This window comes from Rhinatrema bivittatum, chromosome 13 (assembly GCF_901001135.1).
Source record: "Rhinatrema bivittatum chromosome 13, aRhiBiv1.1, whole genome shotgun sequence".
NCBI lineage: Eukaryota > Metazoa > Chordata > Amphibia > Gymnophiona > Rhinatrematidae > Rhinatrema > Rhinatrema bivittatum.
In genome coordinates, this window is record NC_042627.1 from 54,051,959 (window position 1) to 54,069,556 (window position 17,598).

The 17,598-nt window shown below is 43.4% G+C and overlaps 1 protein-coding gene across 3 annotated transcripts in view; it reads right to left on the reverse strand.

Annotated features, from left to right (window-relative positions):
- The window catches only part of LOC115074999 (tropomodulin-3-like), a 140,350-nt gene that overhangs the window by 26,887 nt on the left and 95,865 nt on the right, over positions 1–17,598 (reverse strand). For all 3 annotated transcript variants that reach the window (XM_029575064.1, XM_029575066.1, XM_029575065.1), the window contains exons 4-5: positions 16,768–16,890; positions 10,426–10,515 (exon numbers count right to left, since the gene is read on the reverse strand). In XM_029575064.1, the coding sequence (XP_029430924.1) occupies positions 10,426–10,515; positions 16,768–16,890 (213 nt within the window). The remainder of the gene's footprint in view (positions 1–10,425; positions 10,516–16,767; positions 16,891–17,598) is intronic.

Below are 17,598 nucleotides of genomic sequence, written 5' to 3' on the forward strand. Positions count from 1 at the left end.
CAGAAGGCCACTTTTAAACATTATAAAACTGTCTCTGACCCCTATGGACGAATGGTCTTGATCACGGGAAACCTACAGGGTTCAGATATCACTCTGTGTTGCCTATATGCTCCTAATGCTTACTCTCACTCCTTTTATACTTACATCTTGTCCCAGCTGGTGGAACACGCCAAAGGTTATGTTATAGTCACGGGTGACTTTAACTATGTGGCAGATCCCACTATTGATAAAACTCCTGAAGGTCCTTTAACCCAGGCTCATGAGAGTAAGGGGGTCCCTTTTTTGTGTTCCGAGTTTGCCATGCTAGATACTTGGCGAACCCTGCACCCCACGGAGCGCGATTATACACATGTATCTAGAGCACATCTTACCCTCTCGCGTATCGATTACATCTTAATTCCTAGGGATGGCTTTCATGCTCTATCTGCGGCAGTTATTGGCCCACAAACCATTTCGGACCATGCCATGATATGGATCGATCTGCGGTTCCATAACAGGGAACCGGACGAGAAATTCTGGCGGTTTCCCAGTTTTCTCAGAAATGATGAGGGTTTCAAGAACTTCCTTTTTCAGAAGTGGGATGATTTTTGCACCTTCAACAGTCAGCATTTGGATGACCCTCAATTATACTGGGAATCGGCTAAGGCTGTGTTGAGGGGCGAAGTAATCTCATTTGTAGTCTCCCGGCAGAAAAGATTAAATTCTAGGATTTTGCAATTGGAAACTAAATTGGGCATTTTGAAACGGGCCCTTTTACCCCGGCCATCCCAAGACACTCGCAAGGCTTACTTTGGAGTGTTAAGTGAATTAAATGGCCTGTTGCACCAAAGAGCGCAGAAAGCCTTCCAAGTAGCAGAAAGGGATTTCTTTAGATTCGGCAATAAAGCCGGCAAACAACTGGCTAATTTAGTGCGTATTCATAGGGGGAAAACGTTCATTCCTGCTATGAAAACCAGTACTGGGCAAGTCGTGACGGCCAGGAAGGAAATTTGTGCCGTGTTTCAAGAGTTTTACAGCTCACTATACACGGATGATTCACAGGGCGGCACGAGAGAGGAGGAGGATTTTTTTAGAGGGCTTAGTCTCCCTTCGCTCTCAACCTCTCAGCGGGAATTTCTTAATCGTCCCATCTTGGCTTTAGAAGTCCTGAGTGCTATTGCTACCAGTAAACCGGGGAAGGCCCCAGGGCCGGATGGCTTTTCGTTTGATTTTTATAAACTATTGCAACATCGCATTAGTGATCCACTGACACAATTTTATAATACAGCCGTTCTTATCAAGCGACTCCCGAAGCACTTTAATACCGCGCATATTACAGTTTTACCAAAACCAGGGAAGGACCCGATGTTGCCAAGCTCCTATAGACCTATATCACTCCTGAATTGTGATCTCAAACTGCTAGCCAAAATTTTAGCGGAAAGACTCAGCCACTTGCTACCGCAGCTGATATCCGAATACCAGGTGGGGTTTGTTAAGAATAGACCTGCCTGCGGACATATCATACGGTTAATATCAGCTATGTCGGCCTCTCTCACCTTAAAAATACCGGCCTTAGCCATAGGATTTGACTCTGAAAAGGCCTTTGATCGAGTGGCCTGGCCCTACTTATTCTCTGTTCTCCAACGATATGGGATACAGGGGAACTTCCTGACGTATCTGGCTTTGCTGTATCAGGACCCTGCCTCTCATATAGTGGCGAATGGGACCAAATCGGGGGCTGTCTCTATAAAGCGGGGGGTCAGACAGGGGTGCCCTTTATCCCCGTTGCTATATATTTTGGCCATAGATCCATTATTACGGAAAATCGGCACTGCACCGGAGATAGAGGGCTTTGGAGAGGGGTCCGGTCCATTTAAAATAGCCGCCTTTGCGGACGACATCTTGATATTTCTTACCAACCCGCAGCGGTCTCTCCGCCCGTTACTAGATATTCAAACTTGCTATGGCAGTTTTGCTGGCCTAAAGATCAATCGTGACAAATCAGAGGCCTTAGATGTCGGTAATAGGGTGAGACCTCATTGGCAGGGCACTTTCCCGTTGAAATGGGTGGATCAGACGATGAAATACTTGGGTATTAGAATACCGGCGGAACTTTCGGAGTTCTATAAGGTAAATATTGACCCGTTGTTGCAAATTTCCTCTAGGCTTCTTGGCAAATGGCAAAGTTTACCCCTTTCACTGTCTGGTCGGATTCAGCTAATAAAAATGATGATATTACCCAAGTGGTTATATATATTTCAAATGGCCCCATTGTGGCTCAAAGCCAACGATTTTGCGAGAGTAAATCAGATATTCCGTAAATTTATATGGAATGGCAAGAAGGCCCGAGTAGCACTTTCTACCCTGATGCAACCACTATCCAAAGGGGGACTTAGTTGTCCGAACATAAGACTGTATAATTTAGCATGCGCCCTACGTCATATCAGGGATTTTATAGCGGGGGTCATCATATTATACGCCGTCAGTTTCCCTTCAGGCATGGTGGGGAGTGGGATCTTTGAATTATTTACTTCAGGTCCCGAAGAAGGAGATTCCCCAGGATGTACAGGCTCACCCTCTCTTGCAGACTTGCAGACGGGCCTGGGCCTATCTTTGTGTTAAAGGGGGATTGTCCTCGGACTTGACTGCTCTTCTTTCTATTTGTGATAATCCGCTATTTCCGCCAGCAGCTACCACCTCAGTATTTCATAGGTGGAAAAGTAAGGGTTTAATATGGGTCTATCAATGTTTTGTCAAAGGTTCCGAACAACTGAAACCTTTTGCAGACCTTCAGGCTGAGTTTATGCTAGCACCGACTGATATGTATGCCTATATGCAGCTCAGTAGCTTTTTAAGGACAAGGGGACGCGGGTTCGAGCTGTCTCGCCCATTTTGGGACCTATTGGAGTTGGTCTTTACCCCTCCCACGACTAGACCACGGATAGCGTCTTATAGTAAAAGTCTTCATTCGTATGTAAAGTATGATGCACATACACTGCCCTATAGGAGGTGGGAAGGATGGGATGCTTTTACTCTCACAGAACAAGAGTTCCTTAATGCTTTTAAAACTTTGCCTAATTGGTCTATTTCTGTAGCTTTTCGAGAACTTCAATATAAATTCCTTAGACATTACTATTTAGCCCAAGATACAGCGTACAGGCTGGGAATTACTAAGTCTCCGCTTTGTCTTAAATGCAACTCCCGGGAGGGCACATTCGAGCATAGTTTTTGGGACTGCCCTGCAGTTCAGAAGTTTTGGGCAGACATAAGAGGGACCTGCGAAAAACTGCTGGGCATCCCCCTCCCTGAGGGACCCATGCTCTGGCTTTTTGGAGTGGTATCTGACACACCTAAGGAGCACGCTATGTCCTGCTTACAGTTTCTCCAGAAAGCAAGCTTAGTGGGTAAAAAGGTCATATTATCTAAATGGACTTCGGAGGGTGTCCCGAGCCATGAGGTTTGGTTTCGGATGTTGATTCATATGTATACGTTAGAATTTCAATGTTACCAAGGCAGTTTCTCCAAACGTAAGACGGAGATAGAGCAGGTATGGGCTCCCCTGCGAGGGTATCTAACCCCAGAGCCTACTGTAGCTTAGTAGCAGTATAAGGACACACGGGGGGGGGGGGGAGGGGGGATATGTTTCTCTCTGCAGGGTAGGGTGGGATGGGGTGGGAGACTAGGGTATATGATATATTTTGCTCTAAAGGTAGCCAGTATTTTCACTGTATATATGATTTCCTGGGATTTCCCTGATAGATCTGCTTTAGATAGGTCATACCTTTTATCCACTGTTTATTTTGTGCGGTTGGTTCTTTTTCTGTGCCACATACTGTCGAACTTGTAACCGTACATGTTTGTAAGTTTTATACTGGATGTTGCCATTATAATCTTGTTCACTTGTGAGCAATAATAAATATATATTACAAAAAAAAAAAAAAATACTGTTTTGAGAGTCAAATCCTTCAAGGAGGCCCGCTTGATAGGTTCAAACGGCGAAGCGCAGAGACCACGGAGAACCAAATTCAAGCTCCAGGATGGACTAAGTGTCCGTACTGGAGGGCGCAAATGTTTGACCCCGCGTAAAAAACGAGCAACATCTGGATGACCAGCAATGGAAAAGCCTTCAATCTTACCCCACAGACAGCCCAAGGCCGCCACCTGCACTCGAAGCGAACTGTAGGCCAGGCCTTTTTTCAAGCTGTCCTGCATAAACGCAAGAATATGCACTATAGAGGTCCGCCGTGGGGACACCTTCAACCCACTGCACCATGAATCAAAAACCTTCCAGACCCTAACATAGGCAAGGGAAGTCGAGGTCTTGCGCGCCCTAAGAAGAGTGGAAATCATGGCTTCCGGGTAACCCTTCTGTCTCAGTTGTCTCCTTTCATAAGCCAAGCCACTAGACAAAAGCGATCCACGTGATCGAAAAATACGGGACCCTGCCTCAGAAGATCCAGGAGATGACAGAGACGCAAGGGACCGTCTATTACTAGGTTGATTAGATCCGCGAACCACGGTCTTCGTGGCCACTCCGGAGCCACTAGAATGACCAGACCCCGGTGGAATTCTATGCACCTTAGAACCTTTCCCACCAGTGGCCAAGGGGGAAACACAAAGGAGAATGTCTGGAGGCCACGGAAGCACCAGAGCATCCACCCCTTCTGACCCGTGCTCTCTCCTGCGTCTGAAGAAGCGAGCTGCTTTGGCGTTCAGCCGAGTCGCCATCAAATCCAAGCATGAAGTCCCCCAGCGGTGAGTTATGAGCCGCATCGCCTCGGACGACAGCTCCCACTCTCCTGGATTACATTCTACAGCTGAAGTTTAAAAATTCTGAATATTATTTTATTGTTAAAAATGATGCGAGAGAAATATTCTTTAATTTCATTAACTGCTTGTAAAAAAAATAGTTATTAAATTTGATTACTTTCACAAAAGTTTGAATCTTTGCTTACTTTATTAATGAGAAATCTGGGAGTGATGTTTGGAACAGTAAACAAACACGCGTGCATATCACTGTTAACTTTAAGAAGTTCTGAACTCTTCTGGAGTTTATATAGAGCGGAACAAGGATGTTAACATGAAACATTTATTTATTTATTTAGTTAATTTTATATATCAACATTCGCCAGAAACATCATGCCGGTTTACATTGCAACTGGTTAACAAAAAAGAGCGAAAAATACAGGGATGGGGAGGAGGCGCATCGAAGAAAGAGGAGCAAAGACAGAAGTAAGAACGATAGGGAAAGAGAGGAAATGAATAGGAACATTCGAAGCATATAAATTAACCATAGGCGATAAATATACAATTCGATGGGAGTCCTAGACCATTGCTGGCAGGGACTGGGGGTCGGGTAGGGAGGGGTGAGGAGAGGATGGGGGGATTAGGGGGTTAAGGGGGGAAATCGTAATCCAATATTTACAGATTTTGCTAGGGGTGGGACGTACAAAGAGTGAGGAGGAGCTGGGGGGTGGGGGAAGGGAGGGTGGGTTAGGTGAAAGAGTTCTAAAATCTAAGTTTGGTCGATCTTTGGGTATGCCAATTTAAACAGCCATGTTTTGAGCCCTTATTTAAATTTACGAAGACTAGGTTCTAGGCGGAGAGCAGTGGGCATGGTATTCCATAGGGAAGGGCCAGCAATAGAGAATGCTCTTTCTCTGGTGGAAGAGAGCATGTGTGTAAATGTGTAATTAAGAGCCTATATAAGTGAGAGAAAAAGCATGTGTATATGTGAGTGACTGAGAGCATGTGTGTATAGGTGTGTAATTGAGAGCCAGTGTGAGAGAGAGCGCTGGTATGTGACAGAGAGGGGAGAAAGTTCCAAGCAAACCACCCCTTCTCCTAGAAATCCCCTTCCAACTTCATTCCACCAACAGACCAACTAGAGAAATTCACAAAGGAACCCTGCAATTTCCCCCGACTAAAACCACACGCCTCACCTAGACCAAAGACCGAGCTTTCTCGACAGCAGGCCCATCCATCTGGAATAACATCCCCTCAGACCTCAGATTGGAACCCTGCCTCTTAACATTTAGGAAAAAACTCAAGACTTGGCTTTTCCGCCAAGCCTTCTCAGACCCCCCAGATACACACTAGTCTGTATGTCTTCCCTGCTAGAACGATTGACTTCTCCTCTACCTGAACGGTGGACCATGGTACTACTAAGCACATGATAATTCAACCTGTTCTCGATTGTATTATATTTATAATTATTGCCAGTTTCTAACCTTTCCAGCTATTTAAGCTTCCAAGTTCATACCCCTTGTTTGAATGTAACTTTGCCTCTTCCACTTCATTGCTTATTCTATTTTATTTATTCTAGTTGTCTCTCTAGTTTTACCCTGTTCGATGTAAACCGATCCGATATGGTTTCTTACTATGAAGGTCGGTATAGAAAAAGTGTTAAATAAATAAATATAGGTGTGTAATTGAGAGCCAGTGTGAGAGAGAGCGCTGGTATGTGACAGAGAGAGGAGAAAGTTCCAAGCAAACCACCCCTCCTCCTGCTAATTCAAAACAATCTCAGGACACCTGGATATCAAACGTTTCCAGGTATGCAGAGCAAAAACATTTTTGTATCCTTATTTTTCATTACTGGGTCTTTGTGTCTGCTATTTTGAAATATTTTCTTGGTATCTAGACATTTTTTATATGAATTTTTAATTATTGGATATGCCACTCATCAGCCGTTTCAAAATAATCTGTTATTTTTGTTAGTATGGTTTTACTGCTACTGATTTTATATTTCTTGATTTGTTTTATAAGCATGGGTGATGTTTCTTTTTTCCTTTATTACACTGCATACAGAGACTCTGGCTTGTTGCAGTTTCCAATTCAGTTTTTTCTGCATGCTTCTAATTATGCGTTTTGGTCTCTTTATTCTTTGTTAGGTGAGGGTCAGCACATGTGACTCAGGTGAGGTTTTCTCCTGGCGTGTAGTTTCTGTGTAAGGGCTCTATAGCAGTCTGACTTGGTCTGTTTTCCTAATAGGAGATGTATTGGTGTCTTAAGGCCTGGTATAATATTTCAGTGTTGCCTTTTCTTAGGTAAGGTGGTTACTGTTTAAGTGCTGGAAATTGGTGCTGTTTTGGTGTGGGATGTTTACTATTTATGCAATTTCTGTTCAGACAGAATATGTATCTTTTTCTTGTGTCATTTTAAACAATAAAAATAATTACCGGACCTTTACTTTTTATTTCCGTTGTGAATTGTAATGAGCAGTGTCTCACATATGTGAGCGTGACCTGTCCGGTGTGTCACGATGGGAAAAAGGTTGAGAACCACTGTTCTAGACTAACCAATTTATTGAGGCATGAGATTTTGCAAACAGATGCAAGGAGAAAGTCTCTATCATGGGGATTGTGTCAAAACCTGGGTGAATAACCAACTCCTTGGCTTGCTTTCTGAAGTTACAGTAGCTTGTTTCAAGGTGCAGGGATATAGAATCTGCTCCATAATTTTGAGACATGGCAAACAAAAGCTTGCACCGTCCCTATGTTTTTGCCCAAGATTTTTACCTTTATGACCTATTTAATAATCCTTAAAGTGTTTCCATAGGATCCAGCTGGGAAGAACACCTCATAACTGTAAAAAAAAGATTTACATAGAAACCAGCATAAAGGGCTCATGCCACTATTGATCATAGGTGTAACATAACACACAAAAAAAGCTGAAGTTGTTAGCCACGCATCAAACATGGCAAAAGCAGTGAAGGATGCATATTAGAAGAATAAAGGACCATTTACAAGTGAAACCAGCAGCTGACAAAGAAGGGAAAAGAGCAAAGCCAATTGGGAAGATCCAAAGTCTCTTGTGGGTGTGTAGAGGATTAGAAGCTGAGAGATACTCAGGGGGGCAATTTGTTCACACACTTGGAAGACTCGACAGAGAGTTTTGAATTGTACCCTGTATTTGATTGGAAGCCAATACAGCTTCTTCAGGATCAACCTTATACAGTCTTTTGATTTGGCCCCTGCACACTGTAGGAGTTGCAGGCATTTGAGGTTGTGGTGAAAGGCTGGTGAAAAAAAAAAATTGTAGGGAGGACCACGCAACTATTGATTAATGATTAATTATTGATTAATTTTTTTCCGTTATAATGTAAACCGAGATATGTAATTTCTTACATGAATCCCGGTATATAAAAATGTTAAATAAATAAATAATGCATGTATAACGGTAGCAACTTTGTGTGTCGTGAAGATGTTATGCTGTTGGCAGATTAGACGTAGGTACACGAAGGAGGTTCTCACAATCTTTGAGATGCGAGAGTTCATTGTAAGACTGTGGCATATTGTGAACCCCTAGATTATGTATTGAGTCTTTCGGATGTAAGGGGGCTCCTGAAAGAGGGAAGCAATATTAAGATGTGATTTTGTCAGCTTAGCAAGAGCTGTTCAGATCTGGTATGGTTTAGTTTAAGTTTGCAATTATTTACCCATTGTGCTACCACTATTAGAAATTGGTTGAGATTACAAACCGAGAGAAGTTTGCTCTAGATCTATTTTCACGTACAGGTTTAACAGGTGGAAGTTGATTTTTGACAGACTAGACGAGGTCACAGATTCGGCAAATGTATACATTAAATAGGATTAGAGAGAGTACTGAACCCTGGGGGATACTCCCCAGGTGAGGATCATTTGGACAGGAAGACTTGATGACCCATGTGACAGAATGAGATCTATTTTGCAGGAATGATTCAAACCATATGAGGGCTATGCCTTCAATGCCAATGCCACTTAGTCATATCAGGAACTGGTGGTCGACTGTGTCAAATAAGGCCAACAGATCTAGTAAAATTAGAAAAGATAGGATTTCAGCTGCTTCCGGAAACTAAGCAGGACATTTTCTGATCTGATTCTCATGGGTAATTCGTTCCATAAGCTTGGACTTGCTATACCAAACATTCTTTTATGAAGAGTGATTACTTGTTTGGAGGTAGGGATATCTAATAACAGCAGGGAGGAAGAACGTAATATGAAGACTTTTAAGGTTCTCCTTAAGTCATTCTTGCTGGGTCTAGCTTATGCATAATTTATTTTGGCTGATTGTATGTAGTCCTTGGCTAAAGCATCTTATTCTGGCTGGAGTTTATTTGTTTCTTTGTATTTAAATTTGATTGTGTGTGTTACTGTTGTACTATTTGTAACTTGTTTCATTCGGAGTTTTATGAATTTATTTTATGTATGTTATCATGTAAATTGATTAAACAGTAACTTTTAAACCGGTGCGCAGGCGCACGTGTGCATGCATTCGTCGGCCCACATCCAGGATTGCAGTCATTTTACAATATACGTGCCATTATGACCGCATGTTGTAAAATAGCCTGGATATGTATACATGTGCGCTCCATTTTAAATGGACGCATGCGTGTACACGCAAAAGCCTCATCTACTATGCAAGTGAGGAACTTTACAAGGGATGCGCGTCAACACCATTCACTGGTTTCCCAGTTCAGGGATAGGACTTGCAAACCCCCCCCCCCCCCCCCCCCAGTTTAACAGCCTCCCTTCCCTGTTAGCTCTAACCCTTAAAACCCCTCTGACTTCCCTAAAACTTACACGTCATCCATAGAAGAAGTAAAAGTTATGTGGCAGGGGACCCTGGTGCGCGCCAGTACGTGTACGTATGTACGCACAAATTTCCTGGGACACGCGTGGCCCATCAGGCCATACCCATGCCCTATCCCTTTTTCCAAACTTTTTATTTGTGTGGGACATACGCGCAATCATGGGTGGCTTATAAAATCCGCTCGGCGTGCACCCGTCTAACATAATCGTGCATCCCCTAATTGATGCGCAAGTCAAGCATTTACAATTCACCTTCAAGACACTCCATGAAGTTAGCATGGGGCACATTTAAAACTAATCGGAGAAAGTTCTTTTTTACTCAACGCACAATTAAACTCTGGAATTTGTTGCCAGAAGATGTGTTTAGTGCAGTTAGTATAGCTGTGTTTAAAAAAGGATTGGATAAGTTCTTGGAGAAGTCCATTACCTGCTATTAAGTTCACTTAGAGAATAGCCACTGCCATTAGCAATGGTAACATGGAATAGACTTAGTTTTTGGGTACTTGCCAGGTTCTTATGGCCTGGATTGGCCACTGTTGGAGACAGGATGCTGGGCTTGATGGACCCTTGGTCTGACCCAGTATGGCATTTTCTTATGTTCTTATGTAAGGCTTAGGCATAAGTGATTAACAAATTTTAATACAAATACCAAAAACCCTCATGTAAAAGTAGCACATATAATTTTCCAAAGCCCATTTATGCACTTAAAACCTTTTAATAATTCAGCCCTATGGAATGAGCTTTCAAAAGGAGTTGCATGCGGAAAAGTAGCAATTTTCAAAAGTAGTTTCTAGTGCATAAATCCTTTTGAAAATTGCCTCCTATGCGGGGCATTAAGCTTGAATACTTGTTAGGCTGAACAGTAAATACTCACTTGAAAATCCACCTTTGCCGATACCATTACTGCTGCCCACAGCATCGCAGAACTGAGTGCTGGGTATCAAATTATGCATTCCAAGGATAGCTGTCCATGAAGAAAAAAAGGAAAACAAAAAACGTTATGTACTGTTTCTGGTTAAATGTTACACTGAAAACAACCTTTTGAAACAGATTAAAAGACCAAAATATACAAAATAAATGGGTTTCTCTCTTAAAATGGCTGTCCTAATTTGGCTTGCCTAATTTTGGAACATTGCTGCTGTCAAAACAAAGGTGCAAGAAGGATAACTATGTAGATGCAACAGCTGTTTTCTGATAGCATCCAACAGAAGAGCACGGATGGGTTTGACAACATTTTGCCTTTCATATTTTTTTTTGCATTTCAAGTCCTGTTGGAACTCTATCTGCCAGCATGCTGTGTATGATTTATATCGGGTCATCAGGTAATTTGTAAGCTGCAAAATTCCTGAGCTTTAGAAAGCAGAGTTGCTTACCTGTAACAGGTGTTTTCCCGAGTACAGCAGGATGTTAGTCCTAACAATGGGTGACATCATCAGATGGAGCCTGGTCCGAAACTTTGATCTCAAAGATTCGGATTCACCTATCCGAATGCTAAGAAAGTGGTGTATCTTTCCCTGCAGGTATACACTAAGATATACCATGAATGCCTTAGCTTTTCTTCCCCTCCCCTCAACATTCCAACTGGAAGTTGGAAGGAGTGAAGAACACGAGGCGGCAGACTGCTGGACTGCAGGGATAAGAACAAGTCGCTAGGTGGTATATATATATATATATATATATATATATATATATATATTGGCAGCGAGTTATTCGCTTGGGGTTGAGATATATATATATATATATATATATATATATATATATTGGCAGCGAGTTATTCGCTTGGGGTTGAGATATATATATATATATATATATATATATATATATATATATATATTGGCAGCGAGTTATTCGCTTGGGGTTGAGATATATATATATATATATATACTGGTATTGGCAGCGAGTTATTCGCTTGGGGTTGAGATATATATATATATATATACTGGTATTGGCAGCGAGTTATTCGCTTGGGGTTGAGATATATATATATATATATACTGGTATTGGCAGCGAGTTATTCGCTTGGGGTTGAGATATATATATATATATATATATATACTGGTATTGGCAGCGAGTTATTCGCTTGGGGTTGAGATATATATATATATATATATATACTGGTATTGGCAGCGAGTTATTCGCTTGGGGTTTGCAGTTACAGCAGCCCAGCTTCCTGTCTCTTGGTGGAGTGTTTCTGGATTTCTTCCCTTGGGATCTCTCTGTTTCAGCTATTCCAAGCAGGCTGAGAGCTCTATCTCAGTGGGTAACTGTCTACTGGTATTGGCAGCGAGTTATTCGCTTGGGGTTGAGATATATATATATATATATATATATATATACTGGTATTGGCAGCGAGTTATTCGCTTGGGGTTGAGATATATATATATATATATATACTGGTATTGGCAGCGAGTTATTCGCTTGGGGTTGAGAGAGATATATATATATATATATATATATATATATCAACCCCAAGCGAATATATATATATATATATATATATATATCTCTCTCAACCCCAAGCGAATAACTCGCTGCCAATACCAGTATATATATATATATATATATATCTCAACCCCAAGCGAATAACTCGCTGCCAATACCAGTATATATATATATATATATATATATATATATATATATATATATATATATATATCTCAACCCCAAGCGAATAACTCGCTGCCAATACCAGTAGACAGTTACCCACTGAGATAGAGCTCTCAGCCTGCTTGGAATAGCTGAAACAGAGAGATCCCAAGGGAAGAAATCCAGAAACACTCCACCAAGAGACAGGAAGCTGGGCTGCTGTAACTGCAAACCCCTGTAGAATAGGGTTTCTTTACTAGCCTGCAAACAAGGGTACCAGGGCAGGGCCAGTGTGATCTTGGAACAGACTGGCCACCAACCTGGCTTACGTATTAATACCTCAGCCATGGTTACATATACTTCACCCAAGGAAGCACAGAGTCTAGTAAATGGAACAACCAGGACTCTCCTGTCCGCAGACAGGATTATCCCTAAAATGGGGAAATATAGCTTGCAAATCACTGCAACCAAAGAGTAGTACCTCTGTTACGAATATGGCACTAGGCTGAAAGGCATACTTGCCAATTAGATGAACTAGAACCCTCCTCACTGAGGTAGGGTCCCGCAGATGAGAATGACTGGCAATAGTGGTCCTTCACGAAAAACGCCCATTGAGCTCAGCAGGTATCAAAGGCGACTCCCAGGAAGGAGAAACCCCTAATCTTCACCAGGGAGCTACCCCAAAGAAAAGACTCCTAGTACGATGGAGAGCCCAAATATGGAATGGCTTATTGGATTGACATGTTTGCAATGTTTATTTTATCTGTAAGCTGTGCAATGTACACTCTGTTTGTATTCATTTGCTTAAAATATAAATAAAAAAAAAAAAGAATGACCTAAGTAAAGCTCTACTACCTGACTGGCTCTTGGATCCCACGAGGAATAGAGAGCGACTGCCAGTCAGAAACAGTGACATCCCTTTCTCCAGGAAATGGAGAACGAGGGACATCCATTGTAGGGGTGGACAACCAGGCATCCAAGGAAGGGACCCATAAAGGTGCTCTGGAAACCCAGTCAAATCTCCCCTTCTTGAAGGGACAGGAAAGCAATGAGAATCGGGGCCTCCCGATCCCAAAAAATCTTCCAACCCTCCAAGTGAGTGTTGGGTTAGTCACTGATCGCCAAGGTTCAGAAGCGACCAAATCTTCCACTTGCACCCACTCTCAGAGAGGACAGGCCACCATGTAATCAATGGAGGGACCCCAGCAAAAATGGTCCAATGACCGCCACTGCTGTCCCCAGTCCTGGCCTACAAGGAGAAGCACTAATTCAAAAGAACTGAGGCTCCAGTTCGGCGATAAACCTGCAAGGGACGGAGCCCCAGGGGCTTCCCCACAAAGGGGATTTCTAACACAAGAGGGGTCGAAAGACAGCCTTCTTCTGAGGAAGGGGAAGACTCCCGACACTACCCTCCTGGTATCCACAAAACCTGTTGTGCTCACCATAAGGGAAACACACACACACACACCCATACAGTAGAGGGAAAGTGGAAGAATAGCACCCTCCGCTGTAAAAGCACACTGACCAGTACTCATACAATGGTATGCCATCCTATGGATGGCGGCACACCTATGAACCCATTCCCCATGCTTGAGGGTAGAATCCCACAGCACAGCACAGCAAGGACCAAGTACCTTGCTGTGCTGTGCTGTGGGATTATGGTGCAGAACAGACGAGGCTGATACCTTGACATGACGATGGCAGAACCCTGGCATGTCTGTCTACTGCACAGACAGAAAGAATGCAGCCTACCAGCACCCGAAGCACTTGGAGTAGATGATCCCTGCCATATCTGATGCACATGCTGCAATTCCACGTCACATTAACTCCCAATGGAATGAATAGGAACAGTATGACAATAGCGTCCCCAGTACTACTGGGGCTCTGATTATGGCATGGTGGTGGGTGGTGTTCTATGGCGTTGCCTCCATGATACCCCCAGTACCTGATAATGCTCCAAGAGGCAGAACACAGCCCTTGAAATTGCTTCGGGAATGGCTTACCGACATTTCCCTTATGGAATGGCAACAGCGAAGACCATGGCAACAGAAAGTGCCCATGGTGTTCTGCGGTAGCGACATGCAGCATCCGATCGCATCCACTGGTGCCCACTGTAGAGACTGTGCTTGTGGGGCCCATAGTGCTCTTGCGCTCAAAGATGGATCGCATCAATGGCACCAAACGATGCAACACTCAGGGCTTCAACGGCGCTTGACCGCTTTTTGACCAGTTCAATGGTATATAGTGCCATTCCCAGCACCCCAGGCACCCGTGGACATCGATAGCCCAGCAACACTGATAGAGACCCTGGTGCCCAAAGGCATCAATGGACCTGCGGTACAGAGGATGCCAGGGGCACCTGAAGGCAGAGGCTCTGCAGGCCCAACACGGCCCCAACATGCCTCAACAGTGCCCAAAGGAACCGATGACTGCCAGCGCCAGACAGTTCCCCTCAGTTCACCTAAACATCCGAGGGCATCGATGCTGCAAGCTCAATAGCATCCCTCGCCAATGGTTATGGCTAACAATAGCCTCGACAGCAACCCTAGTGCTCATTAGCACCAATGGTACACAAAGGCAGGCAGGGCCTCCAATGCCCCCTGATCCCAGCAGCTCAGGGACCCCAAGATCATCTGAATCCATGGTGCCCGACTGCTGTAAGCCAGTGACTGACAGCATGATGCCCCTTGGAGCCCTGTATGGACACTGTAAAGAAGCCTCGAGGGCACCAGACCACTGCTCCTAGATGCCTTGGCATTCCATGGTACCTTGAGTAGATTGTGACCTCGGCGCTCAACACCACCTTGTTCTCCAAAACCTGTGTCACTCTCAGGAGCCCCAGCAGTCGATGGCCTCGAGAGCAGCCAGGGCACTCAATGATGATCTCAGTGCTTGACATCGTCGAGAGTGGCCTGGCATCACTGGCCTCCATGGCAGCCCTGCACCTCAATGGCATCGAGGAAACTCCGCACCGCGATGGTATCGAGGGCACCCACGCATGCACCTTGATGGGATCAAGGGCAGTTATAAGAAAGGATTGGGGCTGAGGGAGAATCAACTGGGGAATGAGAAAGGCTACGAGGTGAGAAGAGTGGATGTTGATAGAGGGTATCAGCTGGAGCAAGGGGAGGGTGAATAGAGTAATTGTTGGGGGGGGGTGCACCACACCCCTGGTCATTTGTTTTGGTCATCTTCTGGGGTCATGTGAATGCTCAAATGTTATAATGGGATCACACTAGCTAAATCGCTGGTATAAGACACTTCCTCCAACTAATATCTCCTTTCTTCTACAGTGTCTAAAACTAAGTACAGTTCTAGACATTTAATCTATAGAGCTTGAAGTGCTCTCCCAGAGGGGATAGCAGTCATGGAATTCAAAAGGATGTGGGATAAACCCAGAGGATCTCTAATGGCAAAGGATGGAAATGAAGAAAAGGGGTAACGGGTGTTAAGTGGGGTAACCTGCAGGGAGCAGCAGTTACTGCCCTTAACAGAAGGCACAGGGAGGGGAGGGGCATAACCTGCACAGAGTGGCAGATACTACCCTAAAAAAATTACAAACACACACACACTTGCTGGGCAGAGTGGATGGACCATTAGGTCTTTTTCTGCCATCACTTATCACGTTACTATGTCTAAGCACTTCAGGTTTGAATTCTCTCTACTTGCTACCCATCACATTGAGAGCTTTAGTGCTCTTCTTTGTGGACGAACACATCTATAACACACTATTTAGTAGTACAGAGTTCTAGTAGCCTGGAGAAAGCTGGATTCTTTCTTTCTATGGTACGCATTATTGAATAAATATAAAAATATACCCCAAAACGATGATGTGCACGAGCTTTCCAGATCACACAGGTCCCCCTTTTCAGATGACAAATTAGTCTTGCCCAGTAAAAATCTCCCTTCTCTATGGGTGACACAAACCTAAAGCAAAGGTTTGGGTCAAGATCTTAGTGCACAAGGGTAAGAGAGTCTAGGGTCCCTTGGGGAATTCCATCACTGCTGTCAGAAGCGGTGCTATCCCTGGCTACACCATGCATTGGCTCTTAAAGCGAATGCTGGCACTAACATGTGCCATCTCTGGGGGTGGTAATGTCCTTTTAAATACGTTTGACTGGAAAACTTTTACCATGATTTGTAAAATAAACCTATTTTGTTGAATACAGTTGACAGGACTTTTCTGTGAATTTAGCTCAGAGCAGCATGGCTTGATCAAGGGTTCCTTGGTCGTGTGCTATTTCTTTTGACTGTCCTCCGCACTCACACATTCCAGTGCTATCGTTGCTTCATAGGACAGATTTATCAGAATACTTTATTATTGCTATTATTTATTCAATTTGACTGACCGCTGATACAGTGTCATCAAAGCAGTTTACAATAAAAATCCAGTAAATGATAAAAACTTAAACATTACATACAAAATCCAACACACGAGAATTTTGAGTTAAAATTTAATAAACCAGTGCTGTGCCATAAAAGCTGCACCACGTTGCTATGGCAACTAGAATTAATGAAGCAGCAATGACCTTTTGGTTGTAGCAACCTTAAGGGATAGATATAAAAAAGCATTCTTTGTACACAGAAGTAGGGTTGAATATGCAGATGCATCCGTGCTTTAGGGACTGACCTGCAAGGTCACATAGCTCTGTGTCGGTGGCACTTGACAAGGCTTCCTCCAGTTCTGGATCCAGGGACACTGTCTCCTGTTGGAGAAATTCTACAGGTTTTATCTTCGGAATAAAGAGCTTCCCTGGAAAGACAGTAAAAAAAAAAAAAGTCAGTTACACTTCCGCATGTGAATAAAACTTCCAAAAAAAAAATAAAAATTCTCTTCCTCTGAGCCAACATATCCTGGGAGGAATGGAAATCTATCTTTGGGCTTAAATCCTTTTATATCTCTTGGTGAGATCAACACCATCAGGTCAATACTATTAATAAAGTGCCTTTAAAAACTTTGTGCAAAAACCCACCATATCCCAAAGGCCAAAAGATTTTGCTGCAAGACACTGAACCAAACAAGATAGTTTTCTCAAGACTGAAAAAAAACTAGTTATGAAACAAAGGGGCCTATTAATGTGAACGCATGTTTAATGTCTCCACATTTATATTAACACAGTGATTTCACAATTAATATCAAACATTTAAATGATATGCTAATATGCAAAATTATGCTAAGCAGCTCATTTAAGCGGATTGTATTACTGCAAAAATCCATGCTGACGCCACCATGAATGCAAAGGTGTTCTCAGTGTTTCCCAACCTTTTCAAGCTCAAAGCACCCCAGCCTCCATGAAGCAGGCAGTGTGGACATGGAGAGGACTCGTATGGCCAAAAGGAGAGCTAGGGAAGCACCGAAAGCCCTACCAGTCCCTCTTCCAAACTTTACAACAAAGGAAGAGAGGGGGGTAGAGACACACGGACCAGCTCCTTCCATATGCAAGTGCAGGATAAGGAAGAC